This window comes from Hypomesus transpacificus, chromosome 12, assembly GCF_021917145.1.
Source record: "Hypomesus transpacificus isolate Combined female chromosome 12, fHypTra1, whole genome shotgun sequence".
NCBI lineage: Eukaryota > Metazoa > Chordata > Actinopteri > Osmeriformes > Osmeridae > Hypomesus > Hypomesus transpacificus.
This window is the reverse complement of record NC_061071.1, coordinates 2,030,603-2,053,298: the sequence shown is the minus strand read 5'-3', so window position 1 is coordinate 2,053,298 and position 22,696 is coordinate 2,030,603. Positions and strand designations below refer to the sequence as shown.

At 41.2% G+C, this 22,696-nt stretch overlaps 1 protein-coding gene and 1 long non-coding RNA gene across 6 annotated transcripts in view; one reads left to right on the top strand and one right to left on the bottom strand.

Moving 5' to 3' along the window:
* Positions 1–9,279, bottom strand: part of zeb2b (zinc finger E-box binding homeobox 2b) — a 65,091-nt gene extending 55,812 nt beyond the window's left edge. For 4 of the 5 annotated variants that reach the window (XM_047030770.1, XM_047030773.1, XM_047030772.1 and 1 more), the window contains exons 1-2: positions 8,993–9,279; positions 7,389–7,532 (exon numbers count right to left, since the gene is read on the bottom strand). In XM_047030770.1, coding sequence (XP_046886726.1) covers positions 7,389–7,461 — 73 coding nt within the window. In that variant the 5' untranslated portion in view covers positions 7,462–7,532; positions 8,993–9,279. Of the gene's footprint in view, positions 1–7,388; positions 7,533–7,890; positions 7,909–8,992 lie in introns of those variants that run through there. The other variant, XM_047030771.1, reaches the window with a different exon arrangement.
* On the top strand, positions 8,262–15,660 carry LOC124474538. Its single transcript, XR_006956842.1, has 4 exons — positions 8,262–8,862; positions 9,245–9,473; positions 10,485–10,541; positions 15,001–15,660. It is a non-coding gene; the product is annotated as an uncharacterized LOC124474538 (long non-coding RNA).
* Positions 15,661–22,696: the final 7,036 nt, after the last annotated feature.

Here is a 22,696-nt window from a genome sequence, read left to right as displayed (position 1 = left end):
CATGTTCTATTAGCTCACTTTAAAGGCTAAAGTGTCCAGTGTAAAATGAGTTTAGTTGTATGTGAAAAAGGCAGACATTTCCAGATGTCACGATACCTTAATCCACAGATCTGTTATTGATTGGTCCACTTGCCCATGACCTTGCCAGGAGTGCTCTTCCTACCGACAATCAAACATACATCAAAGTGTGTGTGTGTGTGTGTGTGCGTGTGTGTGGGTATGTAGGGGCTGGGGGGTTGACTTGGTGAAACGTGTCGACTTTAGAGGACGAAACTGAGGGCTGATCTCAACACTTTTTTCATAAAGGTGACAACTTAGAACACAAAAGGGGGCGTCAGCAGTGACAGAAACACTGTACAGTGGCATACAACTAGAATTGCAGTGACGTTAACAAAAGCCATTTCATGGGAGATATAGCGGATTGTTTTATCAGAATTACCCTACCACTTCTGCCCTTCCTCTTACAGAAGCAGAGGGGGCTACCCCTGTTCATTATCACTGGAATCACAGTTTCTGCAGACCTAAAAATGTGGTAATTATAACCTTGTAAATGCTGTTTACACTGGTGGGGAAGTGGAGGAACAAATTTCATACATGTTCACCGTATTTAGTCATGAGGAAAACTACAAACCGCACAGGGGGTGAAATCAGCTATTTCGATTACCTTGAAGGATTTCGCAATTCACATTGTGAGGAAGAAATGACGCTGCTGAGATTTGAAGTACAAGGTGTTTAACAACTTTTCATATGTTTAATTAAGAAATCTAAATGTTAGTTTACACATGCTCAGCCACCTGCCGCAAGTCACACCAAGTGTTCTTCGCAAATAGGAAAGTTGACACTTGGAAAATGATGAAAATCACATGCACAACATTGTAAACAGCTGAATATGTACAAACAGTGGGGATGAACAGAACGGATGGGCCAAATAAAGACTGTGTTTTCACTTGAGAACAACTCAAATGAGCCATGATATTTCAAAATGCATTTTTCACCCAATGCATGAAAAACATAGCTTTGGATAAGCTACACACATAAATGAAGTCCAAATGCATGCAATTATTTGCCAGTCCACTGAAATTTCAATTTCAGTGTTTGCATTTGTAGGTACGCTCAGGAATGGAAAAGCTCAAAAAGGAAAGGAAGACATTCGTGAATATGTGCAACTTCAGCCGGAGAGCGTCGACACTATGCAGGCATACATCACCTTACAGGGGAGTAGATATGAACTGTCAAATCACAAGAGCACGGTGACAGAGAGGGCTTTAAGCCTGAGACACGGCGGAACGCTGCCGCAAACACCTTTAATTCTGTCACTTCTCCTCCATCATTCATTCTTTCACACCCCGTGAGCTCGCCCTCACAACCTGGGCTGCTGACAACCACCACATAGTCTGTGATTCAACACAGGACAAAGAGGATAGAGCTTCTCAGGCCCATCATTAAAAAAAAACAACAACAACCAAGCATTCGGGAATGTTATTTTGATATTTCAGACCCAGCTAAGTCACAGAGAGGTTCTCGAATCATCGTTCAAACAATATTGTACCCGCATATGAGGACTATACAGTTGAGAATTGCTTCACTACTAAGTGATTCATACGCTGGTGTTAGTGATGATGCAAGAAACTCAAGCTACCCTTGTTTTCTGTGGTTCACTGAATAGACAGATCTATGGAACATAGAGGACATGGGTGACAGACCAGCAGCTACAGGACAGCTGAGACCATTGAGGAACAAATGAACCCCAGCTAGAATTATAGGTTGAGTGTTCTATGGCCTTTTATTCCTCTCAAACCACTACTCTATGATACTGGACATACACAAGAGACCTACTAGACACAATAAATGCCAGACTCCTGACATACTAAGTGTCACATGAAACACCTTCCGTGGCACACAAGTGTAAGAGGGTGTAGAAGACAGGGAAACTTTTCAGCAATGACGGACAAAATGTTCCTGAGATGCATAAACACGGACATGAGTTCTCAAAGTGAGAGCGTGTCCACAAAGAGTTAACCAGTTTCCCTGGCATCAGAGCATGGGTTAATATCACGCCTGCCTAGTAAGGCATTATCCGTGCACCTCTCGGAACAAAAGGCTCCTTTTGCAAACAGACTCCTACTTTCCCCAGTGTCCAAAGGTGTTTGCTGAAGTAAATCTGCCTAAATCCCGCACAGCTTGGGGAGGGGGAAGGTGTACAGATAATCCTTTTTCTTAACAAAAAGTTCTGTGGAAAAAAGGGAATTCATATCACATGATGCATTTACAGTTGTACCATCCCCTTTCTTAGCTAGGCAACTGATTTGCATCCCATCTAATTAAGAGAGAAGAAAAGGAGATCTTACACAATAAAGATTTCTTGCCAATCAACTTTGAAAAAAAGACTGCGTTTAAAACTTTGTTGCATTTGGTCCAGATTTCAAAGGGCCAAAAACAAAACTCTAATCTTGAAGGGAGAGAACCAGGCAATTTGGTAAAGAGAAACACTAAAGCCAATATCATTTAAAAGTGTTTTTTCATCCCATGGCACAAGACCAGTAGGTCTTAAAAGAAAAACAGCACATTGTAACTGTGGAGAGTCTGCAACAGCTCGCACTGAGCACAATGGGACAGCCCAGACTGTCTTTGACCCCAGAAACACCTGCTCTTTCACTGACATGCAAACACACATTTATGAGGAATCCACAATAGTGTCCGGAAAGAATGTGATCTGATAATTGCCAGTCAGATTTTGTTGCCCAGCTCGTGTTGCTAAATTGGGAGAGAAAAAAAAAAAACAATTGTATATTGGACACACCTGCTCTTAACTATATTAGACTTCTTACGTAGAATCTGATCGGTCTCAGACACTTTTTTTTTCTTAAGTGTGAGAGTGAGTGGCCATGAATAGTACGGGCATGCCATCTCGTAACACTATCTGGCTGTCAGGAGGGTTAGGCCTGGATAGAGTAGGAGCTATATAAGGCTTGTAACCAGGGGAGGCCCTACAAACAGCCACAAACACCTAAGTTATTTTGCTCACCACCCACCCTTCTGCCTTTTTTTTTGCTCCTCTCTTGCTCTCCTTTTTTCCCCTTTTCATCTCAGGCTTTCTGATGCTGAATGCAAATGTAGCCTGCTGGCGGTGAAAGGGCTGAATTGTGATTAAGAAGAAGAAGAGCTCCTTTCTTTGTTCTCCCCTCGGGGGATGTTTACTGGGAGAGACACGGCGGATCAGATATGAAAGGCATTCAGGTCAGCATTGATGTGAGCGAAAGTGAAATCATACCTAAGGCATTCCAAAGACCGTGGTGTCAGGGGTTCAGCTAACGGTGCCTGTGCTGTGTGTGTTCTCCCCGTTAGGCGAAAATATCTTCACAAGCAAGGGAAAAAAATAAAAAAATAAAGAATGGAAAAAAATGGGGGGAAATTGTAAAAAGAAAATATATATACAAAATTCTGTCAACATTTTTTGGAATAAAGTTTTTCCATGGGTGTCCAGGGTCTGAGTGTGAAGAGGATAGTTAGGCTTTTGGGGGTAAAGTGTACTAGCACAACATTTATCAGGTTTGCTTTTCAATGGTTTATCTGAGCTAAATTCTTGTGTGCACGTGATGTGACATACAAAAATGTTGGTTAATAACTTCATATATTTGTGGTTTTGACTGAAAAAGTATGTACATAGAAAATAAATGTTTAAGGAAATCTAAATATATATGTAAAATATTTTTTGATAAAAAAACTAATTCAAGATGCACATGGCATACTCTATGACATTTCTCACATGCAAAAGATATGATCCAAAACTAAAAAGCGTATCTATGGTCACCGAAGAACCAATTTATTTCAGCGATTCATAAAGGACAATTACTGGAGAAAACCGCTCAGTTTTCTATTCACAACTTGGACTAGCTCTGGGAAGATAGATATGTTTAGTTTGTTTGATACAAAAATCTACAGTGTCGCATGAACGAATCAGTATGCTGTTCAGGATGTTGTAGGCTATATCATGTAAACTGACAAATAGTGTGAGGCAGTGTAAAACAACAACATTCTGATCATACAGCATCGTTATAGATACAATCAGCTACAATATTGCACACTATGAAACAGATTCATACAAGACAGTCATCTCTTCCGGCAGACTGACTTCTCTGTCTCTTCTACAACGGACAGTGCAGCCCCCTGCCGAAGAGAGATTATTTCTTGCTGGCTTGTAATATCTTCAGTAATTATTTCACTTGCTTAAACAAAATAATCCTTCTCTAAACACTGATGCAGTGCCATTCCATTTTTGTGCAAGTGAAAAAGCCATCAGAAAAAGGTGTCTGCTTTGGCTGCTTAGACAATTGCACCCTTGTGGGAATGGCAGCGTGAATGGTACAGTGGACACCCCAGCACTATTGACGTTATAAACATGTAAATGAAACACATTACGACTGACAATCAATTGTCCGTGAGCGCTGCAAACATGCCCTCCTTTTCCCTGTGACAGCAACAAAATACTGCCTACCTTGGGAAGAGAAATTTGTGAAAAAGGGGGTGGGGTGGGGGGGGTGAAAAGGAAAGGCTTTTCTCTCGACTGGGGAGCAAATGCACCTTAAAAGCAAATGAATAATAGAGATGGACAAAATGTTTAGACTGGAAGGAATCTGTCATTGTTTGGGCTGAAAGCAAGGCTGCAGCAAAGAATTAGTAGGCCCCCCTTTTACCTTTAGCGTGAATGCACAGAGCTTTAATAATCACATTCAGACCATTGTAGTAAACTTGTGGACCACGAGGGAAGTTTTTTTTTCTTGAATTATGTAATCAATACACTGCGATGGGACATATGTCGGTCGTAGGATAAAAGAAAATTAAAAGACACCTTTAGAATTGTAAAGTTCTCCTCACAGAGAAGCATGTTCATAAAAAGAATACAGAACACAGAACACAGAACACAGAACACAGAACACAGAACACAGAACACAGAACACAGAACACAGAACACAGAACACAGACCAAGTCAAACAGCTGACAGCAGAGAGGACAGGGAAAATACAGTCCAGTCTCACTGTCTTTGCTAATCTCAATCCCAAGTCCCCTAAAAAAATCGTTTTTGATAGCCATGGTTGGCTAATCAAGTTAAAAGGACAAGGTCTAACGTGCACTTTGCCAGCTGCACTAACAAATAGCAGAGCAGACCCTCACAGCTGGATTTGACTAGCAACACCTGGACAGGGTTACAACTGTAACAAAACTGCTTAGCTGCAATAGATGCTAAAACTTTAGACACATTTTTATATCTACATAAAAAATTGCAGTATAACATTCAGCAAGTTTACTTCTTGATAGGATACTTCATACGTTCTGTCAATAATAAGCTGTCTGTAGGTAACACATGAACTTCTTTTGAGTCTATGTGTGTACTGAAAATGTTCACCTGAAAGTCCAGGCAAAACTCTTATCAGTTACTTGTTGTCATGTGTTGACATAAAACCGCACTACTGTTCACCCAGCCTCCACACATCTCATTTCAATATGTTGTGCAAATAAAATAGCATCTTAGCTATTCGCAGATATTGTTAATAGTTTCAAGTCGTAAACACAATCAGTTGATTGTGGTAAAAAAACAGAGATAGGGCACATATTTGTTCTCTCTAAGACTATATAAAGAATTATGCATATATCAACAAATTTTGCAACTTGTATTATTTCCCTAAACCCAATTGAATTCATATATCCTGTATGTCAAACATTCCACCATGCATGTGTATTTATTTTACTCAATAATATCCCTGCATAACCCTACTAAGTAGCGTTGCTTTCACCAAACACACTGAATCCATGTAGAACAGAATATCCACCGAGCTCAGGACAAACCCCATCATCCCAAAGATAAATATATTGAAGGCAGTGCTGAAGACATTACAAAGGGCACAACACTGTGATAATTATACCATCTATAAAAATGTCAGAGGATGAATTCTAAAATAGACTAATCCAAAATACAACTAAAATTGTGAAAAGAGAGAGTATGTTAAGAAGTCACATACACGTTTATTGAAATTCAAGTGTGTGTGTGTGTGTATTTGTATGTGTGTGTGTGTGTGTGTGTGTGTGTTTGGTAACATAACTTCCTCATGCGGAGTGATTGAATATGATCCAAACTTTTAGCAAAACAGGTGGGTGCTGTTGCCTATTGAGTAAACAGTAAACTATGTGTGGTAGGCTATGCTGTATTTACATGATGATAATTGTAATACTTCTTTCAATAAAAAGAGATTTGCTCATGTGCTATTCACAGGGATATACAGGCTGTTATGTGTATGCTGTAATGAAAACGTTGTCATTGATTAGATCAATACACAGCCCTTAATAAAGGCAAAAAACAAGACAATTACACTATGACGAGGGTAAGACATAACAGATGCGCATCTAATTGCACTATACGGTTTGTATTCCCGTGAATAAAAGTACACAACCGGACCAAAGACAGACATGACTGAAATGATCTACTTCCTTTATAGCATGAGAAGTCTGCAGGCTACAGACTGAATTCAACTGCCAAAATAATAGTCACAAATTTCTATTAAAGTCGGGTCAAAGCGCTCATCAGGAGCATGTGCATAGGCTTTTGGACATGCCTTATTATCTGTCCGATAAACTCTGGAGATAACTAACCAGCCAATAGCTGGAGTAGCACACACTACGAGACCAGTCTACGCGCCGCAAAGTGTATTGCATGTACCCGTTTGCACAGTCACCAACGTAGTGGGACACTTTCAAAGCAGAGCGTTATTCTGCTTTCCACAGAATGAAAGAGCACAAAATATGTGCATACACTGAAAAACATTTTGTAATTGGCCAATATCGTACATTTTTGGGGATGAATTAAAAGAAGCAAATTTCTGAACAATTCTAGATTAAGAGACAGATCCGAGTAACATACGCTTAAATGTAAGATACTTAAAAAACACCTGCAAAAACATGTAGGCTATTTCTACAGTAGCCTACATAAATCCACTCCCCATCATAACGGTTTTGAACCTATGGGAAATAAGCTGGCGCGACAGAACCGTTATCGAGAAACTTTCTGACATTCTTCCCATTCCAGCTCAGTCATTTTGTTGAAGCATAAACTACTCAGAACTTCTTACAAGTTCCGTTAAACATATCATAGTGATATAACGGAGTTGGCAATTAAGTATGTTTTCTGATTTCACAGAGGTTGATCCGCTTGTGTACAATATGTTCACATTACGCATTCTATCCCAGTTAGAGCCCTTTATCTCCTATGAGACGAGAGGAGAAAGCGCATTTCGCGTTTCCTCAGTCTGTCCAGACCAACACACTGCCCTATCGTCACAATATTAAAGCTTTTGAGTCAAACACATATTTAGTAATGACAGTTTGTCTTTTCTTACCGTTTTTCCTTCTTGGGTTGGCTTGTTTTCGCCTCTTACACCTGGGGCCATCCGCCATGATCTCCTGCTTCATTGATAAGAGTGGATCAGATGGCAGCTCGCATGGACTCGACTCCTTGAATCAGCAGCACGCAGGCTCAATATCTAACAACCAAACACACAGCAACAATGTGGATACAGGGAAATCCTATTTGAAAATCAGACGCTAGATGAAACAAATAAGGAACCTTGGACATTTGTGTTATATAGGCCTACAATATGTAAAGAAAATAAATGAATAACTGAGCGATAAGCAAATGTATTCTTCTGATCTGAAAAGCAAATGACATGGGATGCAGCGTTAGTGAAAGGAACACAGACGACGGTAAAGAAGGCAGAGGAGGACACAGGGAATTACACCTTCAATTTAATCATAATAGCTTGCTGACTTTACTAGAAGGTTCTAATCAAGTGTTGAATATCAAATGTAAAAGTATTTGTTTTTACTTGTTTTGCTGCTCACCATGTGATGTCCTGCCATGATAGAAACATATAACTATCCTATCCTTTTGGAAACTGTCATCCTCTACACTGAGGCGAGTTAACTTTAGCAGACTAGGCTCATTGAGAGTTTCTACATTTGTTACACGCAAAATGAAATGGTTAGGTTAACAACATGAAGCTCTTTCTCAAATGTGAAGTTTCACATTCAAATGCTATAGGACAGCACTCGATCACAGCGTCACGAGCTTGTCTGTGTTTACCTTATTATGAGTTGCAAGGTATGACAATAGAAACAATAATGCCTAAATTATGAAGCACTTTTTTCCCAAAGTAACCTACAGATTAAGTATTTGTCTAACTCTATGCAATCATATAAAGGCTTGTGTGGGGTTACGAAATGCAGATTTACATCAATTAAACATGCAAAATGTATCTAAATATTCCTAAGCTAAAAGCCATTCGTTGCTCTTTTCCGTCATTGCATTGATATGAAAACAATAGTATAATTTAGAGTGGCTATAGCCTACCCTTATTTCTGGAAATAAGTGTTATTTTGCCTCCACTAATTATTAACAAATAAACACAAACGCAAAAAAACGACTAAAACATTCAAACTGTTTGTCAACAAAATACAATTAAATCCATTACTGTAGTCAAAAACAAATTTAGCCACATATTAGTAGTTTGAGAACATTATTTTGATAGATAATTTTTGAAGAAAGGCGGTTTAGTTAGATAACTCTTTTAGTACGCTATATTGGTTGCCAACTGAAACACGCTAACAACGAGTTGGTTAGAGAGAGGGAGGGAGAGAGAGAAGGAGAAAGAGAGAGAATGGTTGAGTACGAGGTAGAAATATCCCTAATTATTTTTCTTAACGACCTAACGGTTTGCGAACGACAATAAACGCTTTTTGTTTTGCAGCTAAAGAGTAGGCAAAGGCTAGTTACTCTTTACCACGGAGTAAAGCGCACCTCATCCACCTGTGCAGGTAAGCAAAGTTTAAGGCATACGACATGGTGTGAGACACTCTATGGGTTGAGGTATTCAACATGATAAACTACCTAGTGTGTTGTAAAATTCAGGTCATTAAACAGTCAAGGTAAAGAAAAATTACATACCTTATTTTATATTGTGCTATCTTGTCGGTAGGTTCAGTTGAATGCAATGAGAATGCAGCAGTAACAATTTGGAGAAATGTGGATCCTTGCAATGATAATAAGCCTTAGAAATAGTTGGAGGAAGGACCGTTATTCCTGCTGGGCAGGTTAGAACTGATCTCTTTCAGCCACTCCAGGAAACAAACCTGGGGACGGACTGACGTGTTACGCCTCTTCTAATGACATTTTTTCTTTTTCTTTTCTATAACACAGAGGAGAAACCCTGAAACACACGCCACCTATCTTCACGGGAGGGGATAATTGAGGAGCACCAAACGTGAGCATCTTCTGGGAAACGTTCTAAGTTTTTTTCTTCTTTATCTCTGTCCTCTCTCCCTCTCTCTTTGATCTGAGTGAAATGAACTATGCCGGACTACCGTGCAGCCGAAGAGAGAATGATATTTGAAGAAAGTTGGAAGGCTCAACGACAATCACCACAACTGTAAGGACTTAAGTTTTTTTTTTACCGAAATAGCAAGCAGCCTTAATTTACCGACCCACAGATCACTATACCAATGGAGAGGGGAAACTCATTGTTTTCTAAAGTTTTAATTTATATTATGCAACAACTTAAAGGTGTATAATATAGTGATGTATAAAGACTTGTGTTTTATATGTTTTTCTCTCATCACCGGTCGTGCGCCCCCCTTCAATATCATAATAACTAGCATTAGAGGGGCGTACTCCCCCTTACTGTTGCAAGTGTTCGGTGTCCCTCACTGAGTTGGATAAGGGAAGTGAGATTAGTCTATGTTACTCTTGGTATCGTACACCTCTACTGTTCAGTGAAAGGTGAGCAAGGTAGCTTTATAGTCCACTTGTGAAAGTCAGGTGGAAGACAAGCGGTGTTTTTAAGGATCGAAATAGGCTACGCGTATTCCAAAAATGACAAGTTTAATATGTAGCCTACACTGTCAGTGTATACTACGTGTATCGATGTTAATAGATTTATGTTTCTCTTGTTAAGACATTACTTGGTTATTGATCCAGTTAATATTTGGAATACAACCTATTCACAGAGTTTCAAGATCTGCTCGTGTCTCTGGGTGTAGAGTGGCTCCACCTTTAAGATGCTGTGATTGGTTATGTAAATACAGTATTATTTCTGTCTTATCTTACGCAGTTATCAACAGTACGAATAATTAAATCATCAATCTAGGGGCTGGACCGTTTGATGCCTTTGTCCAAGGCCAATCAGATTCCGCCGAACTCGGAAACAGTAGAGTGTCCAACATCTGGCATTTTAAACGTTCCAAAACTGTTAGTTTATCCGGTATGCTTTAGAAATTTGTTATTATCATTAATAAAAAGCATTAGAGTTTTTTTTTTTTTATCAGCCAGGTGTACTTCACTATTATCGTTACTGTTTTTATATCATTGCATCACAGAGTGATATTTACCCTGTCATATTCCTATGATGTCGAGATTGGACTTCCTCCTTTATTTTAAACAGCTGTGCAGTTGCAGGTAATGAATCTGCATCTGTCAGGAGCGCCATTTGATACATTTGGTAAGTAGACTTATTTTTAAAATACCTTAGTTTCTGTAGCACTGGATTCAACTGTCTTGTTTGTTGACAAGAATTCAGAGAATGATGCATTGGTTGTCACGGTTCCGGCTGCACTATGTTGAATATGCAAATTGCTTTACAACCTACTAATTATTTATAAAATGTTGGAAAACCGCGAATAAGGTTTGACTTCCCAAATTGCCCCCTCCTCCTCAACCGTCATCCCTCCCACCTCTTCTTCACCCCAACCCCTCAAGTGACATCCCTCGCTTTCCGCTTGAATATTTTGTACATATATATAGCGTGAAAAGGGATTACAGTTTTTAGCCGACCTATAGGGGGACCTTGAGGTTAATTAATCTGTTAATTCAATTGAGAAAAAACAACAACCTGGTCATAGTTCTTTTTGGGATAGTGTTCTATAAATGTGTCATTTAAAGACAATTTATGCGGTGGTAAACATCTCTCTGTGTTCCTGTGAAAAATGACTTGAGCATTGACAGGTGGGATGATATTTAAGAGGGTGTGACCTAAAAGTAGTAATTTGATGTAGAATAAAAGAAACTGTACAGCAATGTTAATATGTATTTTCCATTGTATGTGCTAGTATTGTGATATAATAATAGGAAGAATGAAAATATATTCTTATACATGACAAAAATATTATTGGAAATATGTCATATTTCATATTAACATGCAACAGTTATCATGTTGGTGACGGTAAACATTACATTATAAAGGAGTACTTCATGAATAAAATACTGTTAGCAGAAGGTCATCCTTGCGTTGAACAATTACTGACCTGAATCAGGCTGTTTAAGGTTTAGAAATTAGCGAACAAATGCATGTAATAGTCCCGTGGCCAGACAAACAACACATTTCAGAACGTCTCCATGTGACTAAGAAACTTCGGACATGAGCTTGGTCCCTGGAAATCCTACATCTGGACTACAACTTAAGATGCACAGGTGGTGGAAACCAGTCCACTGGAATCCTCAAACTAAATAAGAGAGCCGGGGGAGAGGGCCAAGTCACTTCCTGTCATGAGAACATCCCAGAACTGCTTTTGTTCAGGCCACATTGTACTGCAGAGGTCCCTGGATTTATTTGGCCCCTAACACAAGACTTTGACAGTGTGTTGTGTTTTACATGCAGCAACAAACCCATCATTTTAAATTACAGTTCCAATCATAGAACACGATAGATGCTTAGTGCAATCTTATGTATTGTGCACTGACATGTAGCCTGTTCAGCTTTTAGTAAAAGTGTGACACAAACACAGATTCTGAGATCACATCTTTCCATGATAGTTTGTTTGTATCTCTTCTCATACCAGAACAGATCAGTCTGTCCATCTCTCAGTGGGACTTTCTTTGTGACAGTGCTATTCCCATGAAACAGATACAGATCCCTTCACATACACTCCTATTCTGCACACAGAGTAAGGAACTTCAGAGATCAACAGACAATTAAAGAACAGAGGCGACGGAAAGTGTGTGATCTCAAGAACTCTCGAACATGTAAAATGAATCTAGTTTACATTTGCTGCGAGCCTTACAGGCGAAGAACACTCATTTGCCCGTGCATTTCTTCAGATGTTTCTCAGTATGTACGAAAGCTGCGGAGAGAGAGGACACTGCACTGAAACTGATTTCTGAGCAACAAATGCTTACATCAAAAAGTTATTGATTTTTTTAGTTGCTCTTGTTGGATTTCAACAGGGTGAGGCTCTGCAAATGACCACTTATTTATTTGAGTCCCTCAAATAAGAGACATATTATATGCTCTGCATTTGACATTTATGTATTTATTTTTGCTGTGGAAAGAGGTCAGGTCCCTGGTGGCCTGAAAGTAACAGATTGGGCCAGGCGATCTGGCACTCAGAAAAACCAGCAGTTTTTCTCCATATAGTTCAGGAAGTGTACGATGTATACAACAGAATAAACAATATATTCATATTTGATATTTCACAAAAGATTTGTCACTATGAGATGCCTTTCACAAAGGTAAGATCCAATTTAAAAAAAACTTTCCCCCTCAAAGATGACTTACAGTTGCCTGAAATTAATAATTGATGGTGGCTATGATGAATTATTAATCAAACATTTGAATAATTGTTGTATCTCTCATTTCTACACACATTTGCATATCAGTCTTGTAATGTCTGCTTCCATATATGATGTTATGTTCTCAGAGGACACAAAAAATATAATGAATTTAACTAACTTACAGTCCACCCTCAAACAGTGTCTCTTGCTCTCTCTCTCTCTCTCTCTCTCTCTCTCTCTCTCTCTCTCTACAATTTCCATAAGCTCAATTACAGTAACCTGGTTCTGGTCAGGGTAGTATGTCATAAAGAAAATCCCAATGAACTAAATTTGATGAGTCTGTAATAACATGGCAGAAAATGACATGTAATTTCCCTCAGCCACCGGACACTGTTTATTTAATGGAAATGTGGCATCACTGTTATCAGGTTTGATATCTAACAGCTACCAGCAGAGCTTTATTCAAAGAATTCATTGAGAGGTGGGTCACTTTGACAGATAAAATTACCATTGTGTAAGGGAACCAGAATAGAGCACAATCCTGTAGCTCTCCACCACTAGTTGCTTGCTGGAATAAACGTCAGTGTTTTTGGGTATTCAACATATCAACAACATACACGTCTACAAGGTGAGCCTGATGTCACATAACAGTGGATGAACAGTCCTCTTTTGTAAATTGGATAAGACATCACAACTGCTCAGGGGTTAGGTTAGTCAGTGTGATATGTGGCCATACACACAAGAACAAATGACCATTGTGATAATTTCCACTCTATGTTTTCCTGCAAAGAACTGCCCTTTCATCCTCACCTCTCGTCCCAGTCTTTTTGGCAGTGCCCTAAACAGATTGAAGGGAGTTGATTCATCTTTGATCCCTGTGCTTGTTGTCAAAGCGCCTGGGATTGAAGAGACTGTTGGCCACAATTGACTGCGACAATTAGGAGATGATCAGAGCCCTAGAGTGGAGCACTTAAAGGGTAATTTACATGTCAGTTTGTGGAATAAAAAAAAGAAGAGAAAAAAAAGATATTCAGCTCTGATTTTTTTTATTTCTCTATTCCTTGTAAACTGTAATTTGTCCTCTACTAAGAAAAACCTGGCAGAGGAGCTAGGATGCCCATTACCATTTGAAAAGAAGCAATCATGGGGCCACTGCTGAGCCTATTGTCCAGTGAAAATGCTGATTTGCAGGCAGAGAGTAAAGAGAAACCTTCTGTGGAGGTAACTCCCCTACTCATAGTGGCTTCTCATGGTCCAAGTTTCTATTTTACACCTTAAGCCCCCACACTGCCTGTCAGTGTGGAGTTGTTTTATGACCAGGGAAGGCGTTGGACTCTGGGCAACCTCCTCTCCAGTGAAAGAGAGGACGGGAGGTGGTTTAAGCTAACAGCAGGTTGATAGGATAATACCAGTCATCTGTTGCCCTGTATCATTTCTATTGTACCACCCATTTTATATACCCCCCCCAACCTAACCTCTTCCCCACCACCCTTTTGTTGCCCTATTTTATTTCTCTTGCCTTTTCAACTGTGTATATGTCTGTGTGTGTATGTGTAAACTAAGTGGAACAATAAACAAAGAGTGAAGTGTAAAGTACTGGTGCATTCAGCCGCTGTCCATGTTACTTTGTGTACTACAGATTCCAGCCACAACCACAACCATTCCTTTGGGTATGTAAACATAAAATCTCTCACAAACCCAAGGTGACATAACAAACGTATCTGACAGAATTGACTCTAGCACACACACTTACAGTAAACCCATTGTGTTTCTTTTAGTAACCTCAAAACATCAAGGCAAACCGTTTTGGGTTAACAGGAAAAAATACATGAAAAAATGTCCAAATGCAATGTGTGGAATTCAATAAGGTGTTCCATGGTACAAAATTGTAATGTAAAGAGGCTCAGACAAAAATAGATGTCGGACAGGTCTTTTCCACATGAACCCTTCATCCCGTCATCCAGGGCCTCCTACTGTACCAGATTTTGTTTTCAGCATACAGTAAACATATCCCTGATCTAAATCCCTGTAATGCCCTTGTAAGTGGAAAAGAGTGGAAGGAGTATTAGACAGAATCTACTAATCCCAGAAAAATCTGATTGATTAATTGCTTGCTCTGAAAATAAAACCAGGAGGAATTAGGATTTGGGCAGGTGGAGTGGAGCTTATAATAACACGACGAATGGGCTCCAATGGGCTCCAATGCCAACCGTCTGTTCAAGGTCCTTCCTCTGTATTTCCGAATTTAATACATACATATATACATATATATGTATATATATTCTGACGAAAAAAAATCAAAATGACATTTTAAGCAGTTCATAATAATACTCAATTATGCACACTGCCCCCCCACACACACACTCTTTATCCTTTACCTGTCTTTTATGTCGTCTTTTCCTCCGCTGCAGCAATGTTAAACAGAGAGCGGAGCAACTCAACAGGGGAAATGAAAGCAGACATTAAGGACACACAGAGAGATGAGAGGGAGAGAGCACGATGTGTCTTCCTGAGCCTGGTTCAGTGGGAGAGAGGCGCTGGTAAATCTGGATCAAAACCCAGGCACAACAGGAGGCCTACGTCTCCCAGGTAATGGCTAAATGACGAGCACATGGGCTGTCACCATATCGATTCAAGCATTTCATTCTAGCCAGTCACAATTAACTCTGACTTTATCATCCCTTTCAACGTGAAAGAATGACAAACTGAATCACAATATCTGGGTGAGGTCTGAAACTGAAAATCTCCTTGTGTTTATGACTGAACCTGCAGCTACATACCAAATACATGTTTACCTCTGTCACATGATTTAGTGTAAATGCATATCCATAAAATGCAGTTCATAGGCTGTCTAAAAGGATGCTTATTTTTAGAACAAACATTTCTGGGCCTGTGTCCACACAACAACGACAAAAATACATGTGCTGTTCAACCATCTGCTTTACGTTGCAATTTTTTTTTACTTAAGGCTTTGCCACCCATAGATGGGTTGGATATGTTCTGAGCTGGGAGTGTGCTCGTGGGTTTGTGACTGGAGGCTTTTAGAGCTGAATCTGACCTGGCCTTGGCCAAGGGACAACAATAACAATGTTGAGTCTGTGAGGCCAAGTTCAGAGAGCCTCTCCTCTCCAGCATTACTGTGCAGCCTCATTGTATCCAGAATAAAACTCAATATTAAAAAGGGAACGAGCAATGCTTGAGTTTGTGCACCCCTATCCTGTCTGTCTCTCCCTCTTTCTTTCCCTCAACCTTTTTCTCATTCTCTAGCATTTGCTTAGCTCTATGCTAACAAATAGGTGTTTGTGCCCCGAACGGTGTCACAGTAAATTTGGGTTTGAACTCCTGCCAGCAATGGCATGGTCCATGGATCTTAGGGCTTATTGTTTTCCCTGCTGCTTGTTTTTTAGGTGGAATGTTTGGGACAGACGTGTTTTTAAACAGGCTAAATACTTCTGAATAATCAATCTGAATAGCCCCTTCTTTAAACCAGCTAACATTGAAACTATTTGGTGAGCCATTGTGTCATTTAAAGAAGCATACAACATCAGAGCAAAACTATAGATCTAGTATGAACTGGCTGAATATACACTTTTAGTAAACAGTATAAACATTTTGGCAAATATAAACAGGGTCTAGATTAAACTGAATTGATCAATCACATTGAAGGTGATCTTTATCATCTTTATAAACATATCAAATGTTTATAAAATAAAATACCAATAATGAACAGTTAACTTTAAATCTACACCAATTCCAGAGTAGCTGTAGTCCTGTAGCGGGGCTTATTCCACGGCCGCAGTCTACTTATTTGGCTTTTCTGGCCCCTCATTACAGAATTGTTTATCAATAGGTGCACCAAGTGTCAGTAGTTTTTCTCATCAAACAAGGTCTGACAAAGAGCTGTGGTGCATGGGAAAGAGGCAGCTAGGTGAAACTAATGCCATAGATGTTTGATTCATCAGGGGCTTATTGTTAACAGGGACGTCTGATTGTAAAGGCTCAGTCAAGCAAAAGAGTGCAGAGTAATCAGTCGGATTTATAGTTTGCAGGGTTCAGAAAAATCAACCCGAACCTTTGGGTCTGGCAAAAGTGGGCCTGAACCTCCACCCCCCCCCCCCCCCCCCCCCCCCCCACTCACACCTCCCAACCAAACCCCCTTGTTCACATTGATACCCCCCCACATCCCACCCTCTCCCTAACACACACACACATCCACACACACTCCAATGTGGCAGACCTGACCTGAACCTGCCAAATAAGGTCATAGCAGGAGGGGTTCCTGTCAGGTGACCTTAGATATTGGGATTACAGCTGTATGGCCTTGCGTATCATACCTTCTGACATAACTTCTTAGGATAACAAAGGATAGCTTTTTGCTCAGCTGTTATTTTCCTGTTTCTCATAGTCGACTACATTTATACATTCCTCATGTCTAAAGATGAGAGGCCATTGGAAATGGTTGCTGTGTGTGTATTGAAGAGAGAGTGAGACAGGCAGAGGAAGTCAGATAACCTGAGAAAGGGATGACAACACATGCGCTGCGGTGAATTCATAAAAAATAAAATAAAAATACTTTCTGACTTTGAGTTGTGCTACTCCTGCACCCAACCCCCCAAAAACAGTCATTTCTGCCCCATCCTGACACCCCCCTCTGCTGTCCTGTCCTGTCCCCTCCCCTCCTTAGTCTCTACCTTGCAAATTAGAGACAGCCTTATTGAGAGAGCCAGATGTAGGGCTCCTAGCGAATGAACGGTAAGCTGTTGTACTTTAAGCCTAATGGGAAGTTTTATATGCAAGGGCCTTGAACTGATTAGTATAATTCCTGCTTTAATACAGCTGTCCCTCCAGATTAAGGTAAACCAAATGTTGCAATCAGAGATTAGTGTACCTTGCTGGTTATTAACATCCCTGGTTGTTCGAGCAAGCACGTCAGAGCCCAAAGCTGTGCATTTTCTTTGTGCAGCTCAAAAAAGTGCTGAAACTTGAACTTCTGCACCTGTTGGGGGCTGGTCTGTGCTGCCGGGTGGGAAGTGTGTGTGTACAGGGAGAGAGTGTCTTTACAGGGGAGACAGTGTGTAGAGAGGCTGTGACTGTACCTGAGCACCTGTTCTGACATGTCAGTCTGGGGAGCTGAGCCAAGCCTGCCAGGTGCCCTAATGCCCCTACATCCTGACTGGACACCAGCCCCACTCGTGCTCACACACTTGGCCTGTTGTGTCAAACGGTATTTCCTCCACGGTATTTCCCGCTACAAACGAAACAAACAACACGTCTGCGAGTTTCTCTCTCCCACGAGCATCCATTCCTCACGGAATTCTACATCCTTCGTTTGTCCAATACGTTACCAAATAGCATAGAAAGAGGACTTTGTGTTATTGTTTGTCTGAACATGTGCCATTGTGTGTTTGCGTCTCCTGGTTGGATCTGTTTATGGTAACATAATTGGAAATTTGCAGTTCAGTGAAAATGCCTCAGCGGAGCTTTCATAACTCCCTGAGAGGATCTCCAAAGGTGGTAACACCACTCAATTCTGCTTCTTTGACATTTGTTAATATGGTTCAGTTGCTAATCCACTATTATAATGCCCGTACATCAAGGTCAGTTCCATGCCAGAAGAGAAATCATTATGGATGCTGACCCACACAAAAAAATTATGATTACAAACACAATGGTGCACACTGAGTAAGCATGAAAGGGAATGTTACACTATTAAAGGAGATGAAATAGCATGTTTAAACATTCGGAACGCATCAAGTTCACCTAGCTTTGGAGGCGTGCTTGCTAATAGGTGAGAGGTTAATAACACTTGACTCTGGGCTCACTGCAACTGTCTGGACAGCTTTAATGTCGTGCATAGACCTCAACAGTAAATCCCATTAACCTGGCAAAGACCATTTAAACACTCGGACTGAAAACCTATTAGGTGAAACTCCACTAACTAGCCCTTACCACTCAGCTGAAGTGATCCTTGAATTACTGTGTCATCTGTTGTGTTAGGTTTACGCTGGCTGTAGAAAAAGAAAGGTGAAGAGATATAATTGTCACAGAATAGCATAACAACTTAGGCTGGACAAAGATAATGTTGTAACTTGTGTTTCCTTGTGGTCCTATTAGGCCATCATGGAAACCAGTAAAGTCCAACACATAGAACAAAGAGTTAAAAATGCATCTCATGTATTATGCTTTTATTGACAGCCTTTGCAGGAGGCAAGCCCGTGAGTTCAGACTTAAGTCTAAAGCTCAACATTTGCACCACTGCACCGCTGTTGATTGTATTAAGGTTAGAGGCTGGAGGTAAGCGGGGATGTCATGCATGATGCACTTTTGCGATGTTCACACACATCCGATTCAATCTGTTTGACAGAAAACAACGAGCACAGCTAAAGGTAGGCCTTCGCCGATGTTCCTTTCCTCTCAGCCATGTTGTATATAACAAGCACTATTCTGACTCACTCAACTGAGAGGTTACCTCCCATTGAGGATGTCTCTTGGCTAGTTTTATTTGGGTCTGAGGGTAAACTCTGAGCTCTTTTGACCCATTCAGGGATCACTGAATTCAACATCCAATCAATAGGAGAAATATTAGACACTCTTTGCTAAAGGTAGACTGCAAAACTTGGCTAAGTCCTGTTCATGTGCTCCCTCTAAATATGGTTTACAATTAGGAGACATATTTTAGTTTGATCAATCCAAATAAAATTTGACTAGCTTAAGGACAAAAACATATCTACCTGAAGTTTTAATTTCTGTGATGGCACCAGACCATACAGAGACATACAAGAGAACAAACAATAAAAAACGGTCCTGATTCAAACCTACACAACATAATCAAAAAAGAGGACATGCAACGCTATGAGCTCTTGACAGCTCGACAGCTCAGATGGGCGACTGCCAAGCCATGGCTAAATATACACTGGGGTCAGTCTTTGGCAGTTCTTCTCTATTGTCAGTCCTGCTTCAGGTTTTCTGATAAAAGAGAGCTGCTTGCTGAAAGTCAAGTGACAGTTGGGACAGGAGAGAGGGCGTGGGCAGGGCCTGTACGTGCTGGAGCCCCTGCAACTGTGTGCGGGGTGGACGTGTGTACAGGGACCCCATGGTCCTGACCTGCCGGAGGGTGATAGGCACAGGCGACGGGGGGGGATAGGACTTGTCACGGGGGTGGTCCCCAGGCGCAGGGCCAGAGTGACGGTGGTTGTCCTGCTCCTTCCTGTCGGGATCCGGCTGCGCGGAGCATTGATGAACTCAGCACAATGTCAAATGGGGAGTGTTTTGGCAGCTGAGACAGTGGGGCTAAAGCTGCAGGTCAGAGATAACACCCTCGCAGATCTCTGTGTGCCTACTAGTGAGTGGCCATCCCATCAGGGCGAGAGAGAGAGAGAGAGAGAGAGAGAGAGAGAGAGAGAGAGCAAGAGAGACAAAGAGAACGAGAGAACGAGAGAGAAAGAGGACGAGGGAAATTACTCCCGTTAAGCAAGATTACTTCAGGAGCCTTTTCTCTTGACTTGGTTGTGGTTGTTGTTAGCCCAACGCAGGCCGACACACGGGGGTCGTCTGTCTCCTGCGCCAGCCCCACAGTGGCCCACCTCGCCATGCTTCAGCAGAGCGTCACGTCACATCTGAAGCCATCATCAGGAAGCAGGTCCTAATCTTGGGGAGGAAATGATAAGCTAATGGTTGATTTTTTGAAGGGAGGGGTTGGGGGTTCCGAGAGGATGTGACTGGCTGGTAAAGGCATGCAAACTCTGTCATTCCCGTCAAGATTCCACTTTTGGCCTTTCCTTTTGCCGAGACCATCACACGATGAACCCCGCAGGTCGAACGCCTGGGAGAATAACAAACTGCTAATCTTGTCTCTCACATAGGAAGGAAGCAGCTACAAGGTATAACAATAAAACACAGTAATTCTATCAATTATGCATGTGCATACAAATACCAGACAACAATTTCAACAACTCTCATGTCTCTCAACCTCATGTCTATGTTTCGCATTCAACTCTGTGAATAGTTAAATATACATGTCAAGTATTGGGAACATGACAGGCAAAAAAAGGGGAAAAAAAGACTTTGGGCTTCAAGATTGTGTACATGAGGTAACTAGTCAATATTATCACAAAACATGGTGTATTGCTTTGTTATTAGGAAATCCAATACAGTGTATTTATCGCATAAAAACATGACAAATGTTCCACCAGTGTAATCTCAATAACATCATGTTGCATGTTGACGGCTCATCTGGGAGCGAGCGGTGGATTTGGGCTGCCTTTACAACAACACAGGCCTCCGTACCTACGCTTCGACACAAGAAAAGGGAGGAGGGCTTGATCTCCCCTTTGGAAAGAGGGGGCGTCCTGCCAGTTGCAAAAATGAATTAAATCAGAGGGATTAACAGTACCTGTAAAGACCTGTCAGGTAGATTTACAAGGCCTGCTGATAAGGGAACAGGAGGGATAAACGCTGCCTGGCATCCCGTCGTTGCCAGGCAGTCAAAGGGAGAAAAAAACGTTCTCCTTTTCCTCCAGCCTCCACCTTTAATATCTGTCTTGGCTCAGGCTCTGTTGATGAAGACTTCCTGTTTGTATAGACTCACTCTCAGGGTGATGAATTCACTCCAAAGCTGTTCTGGTGTGTGTGTGTGTGTGTGTGTGTGTGTGTGTGTGTGTGTGTGCAAAGGGGAAGGAGGGGAGGGTGGGGGCAACAGCTGCTAGAATCCAGGGGAAAAAGGAACACATTCCAGCCAGAGAACACAGAGTGAATAGCTCTCCAGCACGGCCCCAGAGCTGCCCCTTAGGAGCCCAGGGCCCAGCCAGGCCAAGGCGGCCACAGCCGAGGAATCCTTCACTGTATTGTTACGCAGCATCACTGTAGGAGACTTCCAGTGGCCTTCCCATAGCTACAAGTGAAAGTGTGTGAACAATTCAGCCTGAAAAGAACTCACACAGACTAGGAATTTACAATTGTAATAGTTACACAAGCAAAAGACACTAGGCAAAAATGACCAGGGTGAGTTTGCCTCTTGCCAGCCATAGACTAGCACCACAAATGACAAAGGTTAATTGTTGGAGAACGTGCTTCTCATTGAGGTCATAGGGAAGTCAGAAAATTGTGTAAAATAGACTTGCCCTGTCCAACCCCCAGTTGCACACATTGTATTACTGAGCTGACAGGGAAGGCAGCAAGATGACAGAAGATGAAGTTACGATGCAGAAGCGCTTCCTTTAAGAAGTGGGCAGGAGGTGGGTCCGTTTGTGCTCAGCTCTGATTAGGAGTGATGGGCAGGTCATGTTTAGGTTAACCTTGCTGTCATGACTTAAAAAGGTCCACGTTATCTCAGGGCATATTTATGTATTAAGTAATGTAGTGCACATGCTGAGCTGAGACTCCTGTAGATCTCTGGCTAGTGGGTACATTGACAAATGTAATTGTTTTTGCTGGCGTAGCCAAGGAAACTATGAACATTCCACATATATAATTTAAGCTTCTGGAGACTTTGTCAGTGGTGTGTCTGGGGTCAAAGGGTGTTTTGATTCTTTTAGTATCATACTCACCTCACCTAGATGGCCCAGGCTAAGGTTGATGAGACCACAGTTTATGTTCAAGAGGCCCTGCGCTAGTTCCCAATGAGTTACATACTCACTATCAGGGTCTACATTTTCAGTTTTCCGAGCACAGTTTGGAATATGGAATTTAGACTGGTGGTTCTCACGCAACTTCCATTGAAGGAGACACAAAAAAAACAGCTATTTGTGAGCTATGCAGCTGTGTCTCCTGGGGTGAAAAGGAAAGTTCAAGTCAGTTATGTCAGACTAGAGTCCATGTGACATTCTTAATTCAAGACTAATTTTACTGTAAACATGAGTAATTAGTATTAGCCTCAGGAAACAATTGTCTGCTGCAGTCATAAATACAGACTCTTTAAATAACTCAGTTAACCTAAAGCAAGAGGAGTCAAGCATGTAGAAATATGTTCTATAGGGAGGATGTATTGCTCCATGTGAAGATATGGGAGGGAGACCTGTCAGTTGGAATGTTAACCAGTCCTTCATGACCTGTTAGACGCAAAACACGCCGTGATGACTACGGTGTGATCTCCCCCTGATATGGCCCACC